General features: G+C 48.2%; 1 protein-coding gene across 1 annotated transcript in view; it reads right to left on the reverse strand.

Annotated features, from left to right (window-relative positions):
* Nucleotides 1–2917: 2917 nt before the first annotated feature.
* SMARCC1 (SWI/SNF related, matrix associated, actin dependent regulator of chromatin subfamily c member 1) overlaps nucleotides 2918–17874 on the reverse strand; it is a 58371-nt gene continuing 43414 nt past the window's right edge. The window contains exons 25-28 of the mRNA XM_058181594.1: nucleotides 15880–16014; nucleotides 10464–10725; nucleotides 5377–5544; nucleotides 2918–4553 (exon numbers count right to left, since the gene is read on the reverse strand). Of these exons, the coding sequence (XP_058037577.1) occupies nucleotides 4486–4553; nucleotides 5377–5544; nucleotides 10464–10725; nucleotides 15880–16014 (633 nt within the window). The 3' untranslated portion in view covers nucleotides 2918–4485. The remainder of the gene's footprint in view (nucleotides 4554–5376; nucleotides 5545–10463; nucleotides 10726–15879; nucleotides 16015–17874) is intronic.

Genomic DNA, 17874 nt, shown 5'->3' on the forward strand with positions numbered 1-17874 from the left:
ACGCCAAGGGGACCAGCCGGGGGGCGGCGGGGCGCCCCATCCTCGCCGCGGGAATCTGGGCTCGCCCGCCGGACCGACCGCGCCCCTGCCCGCCTGCCTCCCCTCCGCGATCAGCGCTCTGCCGCCGCCGCCCCGCCGCTCCTCCGCCGCCCCATCATCCGCGGCCGCCTCGCCTCCAGCATCAGCGCCGAGTGGCCAGCCGCCTCCTGAAGTGGGGGGGAGAGGAGGAGGGGAGGGGGCGGCGCTTGGGGAGGGGGAGGAGGAGAGAGGGGAGAGGAGGGGGATAGAAAGAGGGAGGGAGGGAGACCCCCGCAGAGGGCAGAATAGCAGCAGCAGCCCCACCACGCCTACCATCCCGGCCAGTATGAGAGGGGCTGGAGAGGAAGATGGGCTTTGGAGTCTTTCCCCTGGGGCCGGGGGCTGCGCTTGGCTGATCGTGGGAACGGAGCTGGGATTCGCACGGGGCTGCGAGCTCGGGACTCGCGCCCAAGTCAATGCAATGAGCGAGATCCGGGATTGAGCCAAGGGCAGACACCTCCAGCCACAGAATTCAAGGCGGGGATCCCTCTGGCTTGTTGTTGGGGTGTGTGTGCAGTGGGGGGGGGAGGGAGAGACCGTGGGAAGAACAGTGGGCTTCTGGGAGGGACCTGCAGGACCCCCAGAGTGGCCTCTGAGTGGACCCTTGGCTGGATTGGGGCTGGGACTCGGCTGTGTCCTGGGGCTTCCGTGCTTTACTGCCTTGTGGGAACTCAGTTTTGACTCCCAGAATCCCCCAGCTATCAATGCTTTAAGAGGGGAGCACTTCAACTCCCAGAATCCTCCAGCCAGCATGGGGAATTCTGGGAGTTGCAGTCCCCCCCCCCTGCAACTAAAATAGTACTGCAATCCATGAATGAGGTTGGACCATCCCAGAGCAGCTGTGTCAGTCACCCAAGGGAATAAGAGAGGATCAATCAGAAGGAAACTCCAAAGCCCATGATGCTGGGCTGCTTCAGCCTTTCCTATCCGTGGCCCCTCGTAGGATTGTGCAGCCATGAGGCCCCCTGGAGCCTTCTTTTCCCTGTCAGTCCTGGAAGGTTTTCTTAGAGCAACTCACAGACAAGGTGGTACCAGTCATGGCGGTTCCTTGTTTGGGGGACCCCTTGACTTTGGGGCTCTTGGGGGGGAGGTTTCTTTTCTTAGGCAGGTTTTCAGGGAACCATCCGGGATAAGAAGCAGCAACTTGGGTAATGCAAAGCAGATCTGGGTTCAGATCCTGCTCGGCCTGAGAGATGGACGGGGATCCTGTCTTTAATTTGGCCAATTGCGGAGACAAGTCAGTCACTAATCAGAATCCCAGGATCGTCTTGCTTCCTTACGATGCTGATCAAATGCTGGTCATGTTTGGCTTAGCTGAGAAACCAAACTGGGTTTCCACTAGGCGCGTTCCAGGCGCAGGCCCATTTTGCGTCAGTCTGTTGCACAAAAAAAATCACCTTGAATATGCACACACACACACACATATCCGTAGAGGAGCATACACCTGCAGCATCTCCAGCTATGCGGCCAACAGTCTTCCTGGCTGAGGAAGCTGGGAGTTGTAGTGCGATGCATTGGAATTGGGAAGGCTGAAAGGGAGAAGGGGAAAACCCGGAGACCAGCTTGGCGGGAAGATGGATGGGATTCAAGAGATGAGTTAAGCTGTTTAACAAAAAGGGGAACTCATTTTGTGTTTTCAATTGTGGATTTTTTTTTTATACAAAAAGCCAACAATTGTGTATGTGTTTTAAACTGGATCTTTTGCGGGGTTTTTTAATACAAAAAGATGAAACCATGTGTGTTAAGATTTTTCTTTCAAATGCAAAAAGATAAAAGCTGTTTTAAACTGATTTTTTTGGTGGTTATTTTACTGCAAAAAAAGAAATTGTTTTTAACTCACATTTTGCCATTTTTTTAATGCAAAAAGGTGAAACTTGTAAATTTATTTTTTTGTGGCTATTTTAATACAAAAAAAGGAAATAGTGTGCGTTACTCATTTTAAGTTGAATTGTTTGGGTTTTTCATGCAAAAAAAAAGGACTGTGATTTAAATGGAATTTTGTCATTTTTTTTAAAATGTAAAATTTGTGTGTAAATACTTTTTGTGTGGTTTTTAATGTAAAAACTGAAGAAATTGTGTGAGTTAAACTGGATTTTTTGCTGCATGCTTTAATGCAAAAATAGAAAACTGTGTGCACACATGTGTTAAAACTGAAATTTTGTGGGGTTTTATAAAATGGCAAAACAGGAAATGGTATGTTAAAAGGTGGATTTTAAGGTCGTACATAACGTCTGTCGGTTCGACAGCTCTATAAATCCGTTCAATTAATAATAAACTTTCTGAAAGGGAAGTCCTCCTTTCTTTGTCCATCACAGGCAAGCACCAGGTCGGGCAAGGGTTGTGTGTTTTTGTGTGTTTTCGGATCTTCGTATGTGGTTGTCAAGAGTGTTGAGGGACATCGAGCAAAGAGGCCAATAAGAGCATTACAGGTAGTTCTCGACTTACAACAGTGTTTAGTGACCGTTCGACGTTACAGTGGCATTTTTTCACACTTACGACTGTCCCAGCATCTCCGTGGTCACCTGACTGACATTTAGAGGTTTGGCAATGGCTCATATTTATCACAATCGTAGTGTCCCGAGGTCACGATTCCCCTTTTGTGACCGTCTGAAAAGCAGGAAGCCAGATTCATTTAATGACCAGGTTTTACGACATAACTGCAGTGATTCACTTAACTGCAGTGTGGTGAGAAAGGTCATAAAATGGGGCAAAATTCCCTTAACAAAATCCCTCGCTTAGCATTAGGGCTCCTAATTAATTAATTAATTAATAATTAGTGGTCACTAAATTGAGAAATACCTTCCCTAATCAACAAGAACGCCAATGACACACCGAGTTGTTTAAAAAAAAACCCCAGGTTTTTATTTTCAATGTCACAAAAATCGAGAAATTTCTGTTGCAGGAACTGATGTCCCTATCCCCAAATTGGAGCCAGAAAACCCTCACCCTCCAAACGTCTCCCCTTTCTCATGCGTACCGAAACACCGTCGTGTTAATAATTTGTCACACGTACATAAGCGACAGGATCCGGTCACTAATTGAGTTTAAAAAAAGGGAAAGAGAGAAAGAGAGAGAAAAGAGGGAGAGAAAACTTCTCCATTTTGCAAATCTTTTACAATCCAAAGGAGATCTTGCTAAAAAAGGGGACTCCGTCAAAAAGGACCTATGCTGAGAATCACAAATCCCATGGTGCTCCCGAGGTAAGGAGGGGTGGTGGCAGGGCTGCGCGTGGGATGGGAAGAGAAAGGGACCGATTTTCCGGGTGCGTATTGAGAAGAGAACAAGATCTTCCCCAAATGAGAGGTTGGGAGACCCGCAATTGTTACCCTACACAACCGTTGTATTCTTCACATCTGAGGGGTGGGGGGGAATACAGTGAACCAGATTTGGAGGCCTGTTATGTCCCCACCCCCAGGCCCCAAAGTGTAGTAAACCCTTCTTGAAAGGGGGGATGTGTGTTTATGGGGAGGGTGCCATGGCAGCCCCCCACTTTCTCTGGCAAGGCACCTGCAAGAAAACCAGGAGGGGGGGGGGCGCTGTGAGTGTTCAGGCCTGATCCAAAGCCAATAGCCCACTATTCATCTCTAAAGGGTGGGTCGAAGAGAGGCAGGCAAAGGTAAGAGGGGCTTTTGGGGTACTGTACGGGCTGGGGGTGTTTCTATGAAAGATGGGAGGAGGCTTGCAGGACCCCAAAAAGGGTCCCAGCTTGCTGGCTTGCCCCCTCCCCCCCAGTGCAGCTGCTTTCTAAGAGGTAGTTTTGAGAACTGATGACAGTGGAGGACGATGGTAGCAGTCGGGTGGGTGGGTGGGCTGCAGTGGAGGAGCCACAGAAAGATGGGGAAGGGGCTGGAAGAGGAGGGGAGGTCTCCCTGGGCTACTATATTGACATTGTGGGGAGTGTGTTCCTCCCCCCCCCAAGGTTCAAGGAGAAGGTGTGAAGAAGGAACAGCAATGTTTTGGAGAACTTCGTCCAGGAGAAAGAACAATGTTCTGGAGAACTTTGTCCACCTGGAAGAGATGGAGACATCTCACCTTGAACTCTAAGCTATGGGGAACCCTTCCTTCCTTCCTCCCCTCTGGTTCACGGAACCGAGCTGGTTCATCTTGGTTCTTGGCCTGACCCACTGGCTCAGCCCCCTCAAATCCCAGCAGATCCTTGCCAGTTCTTTTGATGGTGCTGGAAGCCCTTGATGGCCAGGAGACCGAAGCACCAAGATGAGCCAGCTCTGGGTCAGAAGCACCACCCAAAGGGTTACTGCTGCCCCCATCCCGAAACTATGGGCATGGTGAGTCGGACGACTCATTGGGGTGGGAAGACAAGCTGGGAGAAGAAGGAGCAGAACATGGAGGAATGATGGTGTTGGCTGCATCTTCCAGAGTTTGAGAAGGTCCTGATTGAGGACGTGTTCAGGGTCCTGCGGGAGGCGGTGTTGCCCCGTCGGCTGGAGGAGGAGGTGGTGGCGGCGGTTGAGGATCTGAGAAGAGACATCAAAGAGAGAATTAAGGTGGTCATCTGGAAAGAGAGCTCTGATCTTCAAATTGGTTTCTTCAGAAGCTCGAGAGAAGATGTGACATCTGGCATGGCTTAAATTCTGCACTTACTTTTGGTAGGAGATGGGTTGGAATGTGAAGGTTTGGCCCTAAAAATGGGGACCTGGTTTCAGGAGGACCAATCACTGAAGGCCTCCAACCAGAGATGGATGGATCAGAAGGTTCATTTGGGGAAGGGTGGACAATGGCCATGGGACGGTTGGTAATATGCAAGGATTTGGAACTTATTATTTATTTAGGAATTTGCTGAATTCCATCAAAATGGAATGGCATGTGAGGAAGCCAGTGGAACTTCCTGCCACTGGATAGAAGATTTTTAAGAGGCTGGTTTCAGTTCAAAGCCAAGGGCTATTATCAGAAGAATACGGAGGGCAACGGGGCTCAAAAAATTAGACAACCGTTTGTCTGTAATGTTACAGGTAGTCTTTGACTTACAATCCATAAATGAGGCCAACGTTTCTGATAACCGTCGCAGTGTCCCAGGGTCACACAATCCCCTTTTTGTGACCCTCTGACTGGTAAAATCAGTGGGGAAGCCAAACCATAATGATTCGCTTCACAAATGCGGCAAGAAGAGTCGTCACATGGGGCAAAACGCACTGAACAAAGGTCTCGCTTAGCAACAAAAATGTTGAGCTCAATTGTGGTTGTAAGTCGAGGACCAGCTGTAAATTTAATTAATAGAATGAAAGTCTGGGAGGAAGGAAAGCTGCCAAAGGAGAGACGGGGGCCAACCGGAAGACTTACACAAGCCGTTGGGAGATGCCAGTTGTCCCCGGGGCCCAACAATGTTTCCTGTCCCAGATGGAGGAATGTTGGTGCTGGTGGCCGATGGGGCGTTGGTGGTTCCGGTTGGCATGATACGGCCTGGCAGGGGCTGTCCTGGCATCATGGAGCCCTGTCCAAGGATTGGACCTGCAGGGGAGGAAGATAGCAGTGAAGGTGGTGATGGAGGGTGGTGGCTCTTGGAGGCCATCCTTGAACCTCTGGAACATCTCTCTGTTCATCTCTCCATTCATCCGTCCGTCCATCCATCCATCCATCCATCCATCCATCCATCCATCCATCCATCCATCTCCCCCCACATCTATCTTCTCATCCTCTTCCTTTCCTCCTCCTCCTCCTCCTCCATCCATCCATCCCTCTATCCATCCCTCTATCTTCTGGACTTCATCCATTTCCTCCCCCTCATCCTCCCCATCAATCCATCCATCCACCTTCTGATCCTCTTCATCTGTTTTCTCCTCCTCCTCCTCCCTTTCTCTATCTCATCACCCTCTTAGCCCCCACCGGATGAGACGGACACAAAATGGAACCTCCCAAATAACACAAAATATTACACACTTAAGGGCCATCCAAGCATAATGGTCCAGGTCTAATCCAGCCAACTCTATGACTCTGTGAACAAGTTGGGACGGAAGGGCCAGGTCCTTTGAAATTCTGACGATGCTCTCCAGGAACCAGGAGAACAACTCACTGGTCCCTTCCAACTCTATACTTCTGTGAGCCAGTCAGGATTGAAGGGTCAGGTCCTCCAAGCTTCTGATCATGTTCTCCTGAAATCTTAGAAGATCTCCCCGGTTCTTCTCTATGCCATGATTCTGTGAGCAAGTCAGGACTGAAGGAACAGGTCCTTCAGCTTCCAACCATCCAGGAATCATGAAAGTTATGATCCATCATCTTGAGGAACATCTCAAGTCAGATGCATGGTCCGCGGTTTCTATGTCTAGTAAAAGAACAGAAGACCTGCAGCTCATGTTCAGGTCTGCCTTGGTCAAACCCTTACAAGAAGGAGCTTTGGGTGGTGTCCATGTCACATGACTCCTCCAGCCAAGGAAGCCTACCACAAATCCGTTAAGTCCTTCTGAGATAATCCAAGTTAAGTAGATGAGGTAAATGGAACAAAACAAACTGAGTTACTGAGTGCTGGTTCAAACACTCACTAAAAACCTGTTAGTGAGACACTTTTATTGGTATCCCATTAGTAAGCTATTAGTATCCTATTAGCACTATTTATTTTCCTCATTAAAAATGGACATAAAGTCATAAAGCAAAAATTCTAAGGTGATGGGTGGTCTCAGACTGATGGGGAGGGGTCTACAAGATACCCCAGATCCTGGGATCCTTGTCCTTCGGTGGGGGGTGGGGAAATTAATCTCAAGAGCTAATATGTACAAGTTCAGCAGTGGCTGCACTGCTTAATAAGTAGTTAGTAAGAGCTTAGTAAGTTCCAAAGCTTTCTTTCATTTTAAACATCTCTGCCCCATTCTTAGTCCACCATCACAATGTTCTGTAGGACATTTGTGTACCCCAAAATCTCAGTGCTCAAGGCGAAGTGCCATCCGTCCGTCTTTCTATCCATCCATTTTCCATCCTCCCCCACCTTTTCATCCATTTTCATCCATCTCTCCATCCATCCATTCCTCACCGGTCCATCTCTCCATCATCTCCCTCCCTTCCCATCCACCTCTCCATTCCCAATCTTTTGGCGTCTCCGTACAACTCTCCATCTGTCCGTCCGTTCACAGATGCATGCAGGGATCCATCCACAACCTTGGCAACTAAAGCACTGATCTCTTGTGCAAACTACTGGATTGGAGTGGAGAGAGGGAGGAACAGAGAGAAAGAGAAAGGGGAGAGAAGACGGAATGAGAAAGGAAGGAGAAAGAGATGGGAGACAGGGAGACAGAGGGGAAAAGAAATGGGAAAGAGAAGAGAGAGGGAGAGAGAGGAGAAAGGAGGGACAGGGAGGGGGAAGGACAGTGGAAAAAGGAAAGGAGGGAGAGAGGAGGAAGGAAGGAAGGAAGGAAGGAAGGAAGGAAGGAGGAAGGAAGGAGGAAGGAAGGAAGGAAGGAGGGGAAGGAAGGAAGGAAGGAAGGAAGGAAGGAAGGAAGGAAGGAAGGAAGGAGGGGAAGGAAGGACAGAAGGAGGGGAGGAAGGAAGGAAGGAAGGAAGGAAGGAAGGAAGGAAGGAAGGAAGGAAGAAAGGAAGGAAGGAAGGGGAAGGAAAAAAGAAAAATGGAGGGAAGGAGGGAAGGAAGAAAGGAAAGGGAGGGAGTGAGAGAGAGAGGGGGGGAGATGAGTGTTTCTAAACATGACAGTTGGGGGATTCTGGGAGTCGGAGTCCTCCACTCTTAAAGCATGCTGGCTGGGGTATTCTGGGTGTTGAAGTCCACCCATCTCCAAGTTGAGGAGACTGAGAAAAATACTGGCCTCCCCAGATAGTCAACTTACAATGGTCCATTTAGTGACCGTTCAAAGTTAAAAAAGCACTTGGGACCAGTTTTCAACCTTAGAACTGTCGGGCACATGAAGAATATTCAGAAGCTTGGCAACTGACTCGTATTTATGACGGTTGCAGTGTCCCGGTGTGTGTGTGTGTGTGTGTTGCGTGATCCCCTTTTTGTGACCTTCTGACAAACAGAACAGGGAAGCCAGACTGGCTACACAACCATGTTACCGACTTAAGAACTGCAGGGATTCAGTTAATGAAGGGGGCAAGAAACTCCTTGAAGAAATGTCTCCCTTAGCAGCAGAAATGTGGCTGCTCCATTGCGGATGTTAAGCCGAGGACTGCTTATATTTAAGATGCCTTTGAAGCCACCGGTGAGGAGGAGAAAAATCTTAATTTTTCCCCCCGCTGCTCTACTTTTGCAAGAAACGGCACACAACGTGAAAGTGCTTTTTAAAAGCCTTTTTCTGTCTTTTATATGTGTGTGTGTGTGTGTGTGTGTGTATCTCTGGGGGAAACAAAAGCAAAGAAAAAGAACAGATTTTTGTTTCGCTTGCAAGCACAGACGTGCAAAAACTCTCCGTGGGGGGGGGAGGGGGGGAAGAGAAGGAATGGAATGGCTTCCCGCTAACCAGGATTTCCCCGCAGTAGCCGAGATGCGACAACAGGTTAAAGGCAAGCGAGACGCAGGGGAAAAAATGAGGAAAGAGGGGAAAAACAAAGAGAGAGAGAGAGAGAGAGAGAAGGACGTTTGGTGGAGGAGAAAGAGGAGAGGATGGGCAGATGGGGGGGGGGGTGAAGGCGGAATGGCTGGAGCAGAATAAACAGGGAAGCATGACCTACATACAGGAAGGGAGGCTGAAAGGAAAACACACACACTCACTCACGCACGCAGGCACACACACAAATGCACAAACGGCAGCTGTTGGGGAGGGGGGCGAGAGAGAAAGGCATGGTTCATTAGACAGGAGGCGGCTGGCGGAGATGCCTTTGGTTGGTGCCTTCCTTCCTCCCCCTCTCCCACCTTCCTTCCCTCATATATCTCCTTCCTTCCATCCATCGTCTCTCCTTCCTTCCATCCATTTTACCTCCTCCCTTCCTTCCCCCCACCCACTGATCCATCCATCCCTCATACCTCCTTCCATCCTTTATCTCTTTCTATCCATCCACTATACTTCCACCCCTCATACATCTCCAACTTTCTTTTTTCCTTCCATTCATCCTCTCCCATATCTCCTTCCTTCCTTCCTCTATCCCCCTCCACCCACCCTCCCTCCCCATATCTCCTTCCTTTCTTGCTTCCTTCCATCCTTCGTACAGTTGTTGCCATTCATTTTTCCTTCCATTCATCTTTCCCTATATATCTCCTTTCCTTCCTTCCTCCCCTCCCTCCCTCCCTCCCTCCCTCTATTTCTGAACACAATCCAACAGGTAGAGAAGCCTCATCTTCCAATATCCAAACTGTCGCAGTGCCTTCTTTCCAGATTCCAAAGGTTGGAGACTTTCATTCTGGAATGTCCTCTCCAAATTGGAACCCCCCCATCCCCTGCCCGCCCCTTGCTAATCCTGCCCTGGTTTGAAACCTGTTTTCATCCCAGAAGGATTTTGTTCTTGCTTTCTGAGTTTGAAAAGCCCATTTTCGCACATCCAGACATTTTAAAAAGAAGGTTCGAATAAGCTTTTGGAGCAAAGCTTTTAGGGAGGTTCCACCAGGAAAGCTCTAACAAAGTGTTGAGGAAGAGGAAGAGGAGGAAAGTTGGCAGGTTTGACTTCCCGAATGCCGATTGCAGTCCACCGTTCCTGTTGTGCTCCGAACACAACTTAGTGGGTTGTTACGCACTGATGATGTTACCTAGTTGGGTCATGAAACGTCTGCAAGGAAACCGCCCAGCTCAGAGGTCACCCAGGAACTCCCCCCCTTAAAAGGAGTATGGCTGTAAAGGGGAAATGACGCCACCAGGATGGATTCTTCTCCCATTATAGACAGGTAGAGAAAAGTCACGTTTACATTCAATTCAAAAAGGAAACAAAAAGGCTAACACATCCCCTCCAATTATCAATGCTCAGAGAACCAGGGATTAATCCCAGACAAACCATCAAGGAGAAAACAATCCTCTCCTAATCAAGGACCTACCAAGGGGAAAAACACACACACTGTGAACGACACTGCCCAGGCAAGCAATTGTACATAAACAGAGACTGATCCCCCTTTCTTCTAGTATTGATGATGTTACCTAGTTGGGTCACAAAATGTCTGCAAGCTCAGAGAGCACCGAGGACCTAACCATCCTTGTATGGCTTCATTCCCCAGTCACATGATCTAAATTTGCACAACGCACCACACAACTCTAGCGATTTGCTTAACATCGCGAGAATGAAGGGTACCAAACCAGGCGTGAATCCATTCAGCCACTGCCTCATTTAAGCCACCCATGTTGATCGCAAGGCGAGGATTACCTGTTATTTACAGGTTATGCCTCCAGCACCTAATAATGTTGGCTTCCTCATCTTGTCAGAATTTGTGCCAGCCCCAAAATGACTCTCTCTCTCTCTCTTTTCCAAAACCCAGGCTTCAACAGCCAACGCCGACCGACGTCACTAACCTGGTTGAGGAGGGTGAGGAGGGGGCATCTGGTGATGCATCATGGGGTAAGGGGGAGGCTGCTGGTGAGATGACAAGGTTGTCCCCAGAGGGTTCATGCCCGGACCGCTGGTGTGCTGGTGCGATTGTTGTGCGTTCTGGCTCTGTTGTTGCTGCTGCTGCTGCTGTTCTAATTGTTGTCGGGCTCGGAGTTCAGCGTATTTCAGCTGCTCCATGTGGAAGTTTTGACGCTCGGTGAGCAGCTGCTGTCTTTGCTGCTCCAGCTAAAGAAAAAAGAAATTGAGATGGGGAAAGAAAATCATATACCGATCGGCATCATAAACCAATTGGTGGTTCAAAGCCCATCATAAAAATAACCACAGCATGTTTTTCCCCCGGCCATGGCTTCAAAATCACGGCCATAAATTATGTGTTGGTATAAAGGTATCTGTCAGCTGACATCCACAGTCAAACCCAACATTTCCATCGCTGAATGAGTCAAGTTGCTAAAAAGTGAATTTTGCCCCATTTGACGAGCTTTCCTGCGGGCCGTTGTTAAGTGAATCGCCGGGGTGGTTCAGTGAGGGACATGGTTGTTGAGTGAATCTGGCTTCCCCATTGACCTTGCTTGACAGAAGGTTGCAAAAAGGGAACCACGTGACCCCAGGACAATGCGACTGCCATAAATATGTGTCAGTTGCCAAGTGTCCAAATTTTGATGACAGGTTAGCCCTCATCTTATGACCGCAATCAAGCCCAAGGTTACCGTTGCTAAGTGAGACAGTTATTAAAAGTGAAGTAAAGGTGTTAAAGTAACCCCATGTGATGACGTTCGGGCCACCGTTGTTAAGTGAATCCCTTGCATGGCTAAGCAAGGGACACCATTGTTAAGTGAGCCCCGCTTGCCCATTGAGTTTGCTGGTCAGAAGGTTGCAAAAGGGGATCACGTGACTCTGGGATTAGTACGACCGTCATAAATGCTAGTCAGTTGCCAAGCATCCGAATTTTGATTGCAGGTAGTCCTCGACTTACAACCACAACTGAGCCCAACATTTCCATCACTAAGCAAGACAGTTGTGCAGTGAGCTTTTGCCCCATTTTACAACCTTTCTGGTCACAACTGTTAAGTGAATCACCGCATTTGTTCAACCCGTAACAAAGTCATTAAGTGACTTTGGGTCACTTTTTTTCCATTATTTTGTAGAAATTCAAGGTGATGGACATAAAAAATACTCCTCCTATTTTCTCTCCAACAACTCCTCTGTGAGGTGGGCTGAGAAAGAGGGACTGGCCCAAGGTCAGCCAATGGGCTTTCACGCCTAAGGCAGGATTAGAACTCACTGTCTTCTGGTGATCGGCCCAAAGATACCCGGCCGGCTTTGATGCGTAAGACGGGACTAGAATTCACCGTCTCCTGCTTTCTAAACTAAGACTAGAACAAATCGAGCCACGAAACCTTTTACATTGCACCAAGAAAGCAATTGTGCACAGCTTGTCCACTTCCTGGCTTTCAGGCTGAATGAGAGATGAACGTATTATTATTTTTTTTTAAAAAAAACCCCACATAATCAATGTTTGAGCCTAGCAAAGGGGACCCACCAAAGAGAAGTACAAAGGTATCAATGACTCCTTGGGATCCTGCCAACTTTCCCTCTTAATCTTAATGGAAACAGGGAGGGAAGAAGAAAACGGTTTTTTAAAAAAATCCAGATTTCCAAAGGGTTCCTAAATTCTGGTCACACCTCGGTTAAAAAAAAAAAAAATGACCGAATCGGCCGTCTCTGAAACGAGGACCAATGGAATTTCTCCACCTGTCAACTTCCAATTTGGATGGATGGTGGCTGAGGGAATCCTGTTCACACCTCCCATCCTTACCCGTTTGTAGAGTGGGGTGTGCTGTTGGCGCACACGTGTGAACGAGTGATGCAAAGTGTTCACAAAGCGCGCCACCGTGGAAAAAAAAAACACGGAGAAATTAAAAGCAACTCACCCATGCTGGCTGTCGGCTCTGCAGTAATGCAGCCTGACACCTCTTTTGTGAGATTTTACACAACCCTGACTTAGATCTCTCTGGGCGAAAAGTGTTACATTGAATGTATTATGTATAAAATTGGGGGGAGAGGAAAAAGGCCAATTTGAGGCCAAGAAGAACAAAAACCAACCTTTTTTGCAACTGGAAAGCTTTGTTTTGGGAGGAAAATTGAGGGTCGTCCCCCCACCCACTTTCTGAAAACTGGGAATCCATGCATGGCTAAGGGGCAAGAACAGCTGCTTGCTGCAAGAGAGTAATTTTCTTGTGTGTGGGGGGGGGGGGGAGAGAAGAGAATCAATGGAGAAGCTGCCTTAGCCCCTAGCAACCGTCCTTTCCTTATCTGCCAATCAGCAGAGAGCAGGAGGGGGAGATGGGGGGGGGGCAGAAACACGCCTGCCACACAAAACTATTCCAGGGAAGGAAATCAGGAAAACCTGGCGGGATAAAGAGCAAAGAACACGTGCCAGAGTTCACACACGGGGGGCGGGGGGCGGTTTGGGCAAAATGTCCCATTTTATGTGGTTTGGCTTCAAGGGAAACGGGAGGGGCGAGGACTCCGCCCCCCATCAAGGATCATCAGGAAGAGAACAATGATTAAACTTTCCAAGGAGGGGTCTGGAAAGGGGAGGGGGCGAGAAGCAAATTGGGGGGGGGCGTTGAGTCTGGGTTATTATGGCAGGTCAGAAGGTTGATTGAATTGAGTGTCGGGTATGGACAGGGGGCTGCCTGGAGCCACTGCATGGACTGACCCTGCGAGATGGCCAGAGGGGCTCCACAGATCAATCCTGGGGTGCCTGGAGGGACTCCCAAGGGATTAACCTTGGGGTGGCCAGAGGGATTCCATGCATTGACCAAGGGGAACCCAAAGGGGCCCCATGGACTAACCTTGGGATGCCCAGGGGGACCTCATGGATTGACCAAGGGCTGCCCAGAAGAGCTCTATTTTCCAACCGTGGGGTATCCGGACGGACTTGGGATATTGATGGCTGAGTGGCTGGAGGAGGGACTGCAGGAATTGACTCTGGGGTGCCCAGAGGAAGGAATTGGGGGGGTGTTGTGTTTGTGACATGGCCTTGGGACAGATTCCTCAGCCGGCCCCAACTGGGAAAAGAAGAAGCAAATGAATGGGCAGAACGTCAGCGTCTGTAGCAGGTTTGGCAGAATTTGGAGGCGGTGTGAAAAGAGGCAGCAGCCTAGAATTCTTACGTAGTCACAAGCAAACTACCAGCCTTCCTTGAACTCCTACTACTGCATTTCCCCAAAAGTCCTAGCTTGATTTTTACACGTGCACCCAATATAAACCCTAATTAAGATCCTGCACACTCCAGGGTGCAGGAGGTGGGGTGAGGTGCACAGGTAAAAATTAAACTAGGGTGGGGATGGGGCGGTTGGTGGTGGAGTTGAGCTACTTATCAGGCCTTGCGCATCCTGACCTCTGCCTTGCCTTGCCGGACCACTTCTTCTGCAGCAGCTCGCCATCGCTTGTGCATGTGTCGCCCCCAGCCTCTGTTTCACTGTCAGAGGCCTTCAGGAAAGGTCTCTGCAGCTACAAAACGGGCTCTGGATCGACGTCCGCAGTGTCACCTGGCCTCATTTTGTTGTCAGAGGCCTCCTGGAAAGGTCTCGGAGCTCTATTATTATTGGCTGCAGAGGGCTTTCCGGAAGGCCTCTGATGGTGAAATGAGGCTGGGGGTGCTGTGCATGTCCATCCGGAGCCCTGGAGGCCTCTGACAGTGAAATGGAAGCTGGGGCGATGTGCATAAGCGGCGGCAGAAGTGGGCCGGCAGTGCTCGGTGGGGCTGTTGATGCCGCCACCACAAGGTGAGTCAGTGGAAGACACACACCCCTGAAAATAAGACCTGGTGCCTCTTTTGTTGGCAAACAAAATTTATAAGACCGGGTTTTATTTTTGGGGAAACACCAGTAGCAGGTGCTAACTATTAGCCGAGAAGATTCCCCCCCTGGATAGGCTTTTTGGCAATCAATCACTTTAATTGGACCTGCGTGTGTGCGCCTGATCCTGGTCTTGCAGGCTGGATAGCCCCCTCCATTTGGAGGAGGGTCTTCCCAATTTCTCCGGTAGGTGACCAGCGTTCCCTCCCCCACTCATTTTAGGCGTGGAAAATAGGTGTCCATTTCTCTGCCCGGCACACAGGTGAGTCACACAAGAAAGCACCACCTGCCTGCCTTGGCAAATTGGGCTTAGCTCTCTCTCAGTGTACCCTATTTTTGGGAGGGGTGGCTAAGTGTGTGTGTGTGTGTGTGTGTGTGTGTGTGTGTGTGTGTGTGTGTGTCCCTAACCTTGGACCACTGCCAACAATGCTGCTGTTGCGGAGAAGGGACAGACATGTGCAAAAGCCGATTGCTGAGAAGCCTGAATTTTTAATGACAGACCCACTACAACGGAAGTGCTAAATCAGTCCGGCGGGAGAAAGTCAGCGCCCGTCTTAGAAATGGCGCCCGGGGGGCAATTTGGGGCTAGAAGTCAAACCTTTTTTTCTATAGGGTTTATTTTTTTGGGGATCAATGGAATTCCCAGAGGAAACTCACAACCATAAATGTGAGGGAAAATAAACTGACAAATGAACAAATAAATAAGATCACAGCCAATAAAATAAAAGAAAATTGGAAATTAGGGGCAGAAATAGAAGGAGGGAGAAGGATCGGCAGCCTTCAACTTATAACTGTTCATCTAGCGACTGTTCGAAGTTACAACAGCACTGAAAAAAGTAACCTAGGACCATTTCTCATACATATTTTAATGACCCCATAATCCCTTGCAGGGCGGAGTCTGGGAAACTGAATGGAGCCGAGTGTTTACTGGCCGGATGCCCTTCTTGTTGCCAATGCGGAGTTATATTCAGCAGATACATTCTTATTGTGCCCAGAGAAAAATATCTGCTTCTACCTAGGATTGAACTCACAGCATCCTGATTGTGAGGGGAGAGCTTCACCTCTAGGCCATGGCACCAGTCGTTTCTCGCACTTAATGTTCATTGCAAAATCTCCACAATCTCATGATTAAAATTCAGAGGACTGGCAATTGGCTCATACTTATGACGGTGGCAGTGTCCCAGGGTCAAGTGGTTTCCTTTTGCGACCTTCTGAAGGGAAGCCAGATTCACTACACAACCGTATTACTAACAACTTCAGCAAGAATGGTCTTGAAATGGGATAGACCTCACTGGACCCGTCTTGTTTAGCAACACAAATTTGGGGCTCAATTGTTTTCGTAAATTGAGGCGTCCCTGTGTATCAGGGACGTTTACCGCCCAGAATTATTTATAAAAACGATAAGGCGAGATATAAAAGAATCAACAGTAGAGAAAGTAAATCTGGAGAAACTTTGAGCTGGCAGACAACAGGTTCCAAGACACGAGTGAACGGAACCTGGTTTTAATCTTACCGCTTCTTTCTCTCGATCCATGATGGTTTCCAACTCTTCAAAATGACGAAGTTTGATCTCCAGTTTCTTCATCTGTGTTTCCACCAGAAGAGCCACCAGAGATTTAATCTTCCGTTCCTCGACGGCGGCCAGATGCTAAGGAAGAACAGAACCCAGTTTACCCAGAGGCCAAACCAGCAATGTTTGGTTTTCGTAGCTCTGGATAAGTATTTTATCTCCAGTTATTTAAAACAGTTTTGCATTATCTGATAAGCATCTCCGTCAGGCGTCTGCAATTCTAGCAGAATTTGCTTTCAACGAGACGGAGATAACATTGTCGAGATTGCTGTACGGTGCCTGAATTTCGAGGGGATCAACCGCACAGCTGCGGGATCTGCCTGGCAACCATTTAAGGCTGAGATTTTTTTTGATTTTTTTTTGCGGGGTAAATGAAGGCATCGTTATATCCTTCCTTGTCACTAAGATGAAGTAATCATCTCAAAGCGGCTTAATAACTAAATCTCAAAACTCTATTAGCAGCTTTAAGATGATGCTTGCGACCACAAAGGGAGGTACGACATTTCCAGTGGGGAAATTATTTCATTTATTCGAATGATTCTGAAAACGGGATTTTGGAAGGTGACGTGTCTGGAGAAGACTGGGCGGGATGGTTTTCCCACCCAGAGTGAGATTAGGAAGGACGCAGAGCTGGAGTGATGGGTTTATGGCGGTTTATTGGATGAAACCAGGATCCGCTTGGATGTCAGATATAAAAGCAAAGTGTGCAAAAGGAATTAGCATAGGAAGCTCTCTACTTACAACAGTTCATTTAGTGACTGTTCAAAGTTAGAACGGCATTGAAAAAAGTGACTTATGACTGTTATCCACACTTAAGACCGCTGGTCATGTGATCAAAATTCAGACAGTTGGCAACTGTCTTTATTTATGACCGTTGCAGTGTCCCATGGTCATGTGATCCTCTTTTACGATTCTTCTGACAGCGGGGAGGAGACAGATTTACTTAACAATCGTGTTGCTAGCTTACCAACTGCAGTGATTCACTTAACCACAGCAAGGAAGGTTGTAAACTGGGACAAAACTCATTTAAAAAATGTCTTGCTTAGCAACAGAAATGTTGGGCTGAATGATGGCCGTAAGTTGAGGATTAGCTGCATTTTCAGAGAAAGCAAATAGGAGGTGGATCGTTAAGACTTTCTGTTTTAGGATCTTCTTTCGTGGGTTCTCAGTTTGCCTGTGTGAGCAAGGCACTCAGAACGGCTGCCTGAGGGCACCAGTCGCTCTCTCTTTAGCAGCGTTTTGTCTCCACAATGCAGTGAAACAGGGGCTGAGACACATTTTGTCCATTTTTACTCCTATCTGCATTATGGGTGGTCCCTGACTTACGACCATTCACTTAGTGACTGCAGTTAGAATGGCCCTGAAAAAAGTGACATGATGTTTTCCACACTTTCAGCCACTGCAGCACCCCGGTGATCAGGTGATCGAAATTCAAATGATTGACACCTGACTTGTATTTATGAGGCCTGCAGTGTCTCGGATGTCACGTGATTTCCCTTTGGCAACCTTCTGACAAGTAAAGTCAAAGGAGAACCGTTGTTAAGTGAATTTTGTCCCATTTTACTAACTTTCTTGCGCTGATTGTTAAGTGAATCATTGTGCTTACTAGGTTAGTCGCATGATTGTTACAGGATTCAAGAATCAAGAATTCAAGAACCATGTAACAACTGTACGACTAATCGAGTACGCGCCGTGATTCACTTAACGACCGGGGCAACAAAAATTGGTAAAATAGGACAAAATTAACTTAACAACTGTCTTGCTTAAGAAGAGAAATCTGGGGCTTAATTGTGGTCGTATGTCGAGGACTACTGTATGGGAAAGGCAGTTTTTGGAAGCTGTTTTGCCCACGATGCAAATAACCGAAGGAAATTTAGCTCAGACACACTCCGTGGTGCTTTGATAAAAGCACCTTAAACGAGTGTATTCTTTGCTTCT

Source organism: Ahaetulla prasina, chromosome 4 (assembly GCF_028640845.1).
Source record: "Ahaetulla prasina isolate Xishuangbanna chromosome 4, ASM2864084v1, whole genome shotgun sequence".
Taxonomy (NCBI): Eukaryota; Metazoa; Chordata; class Lepidosauria; order Squamata; family Colubridae; genus Ahaetulla; species Ahaetulla prasina.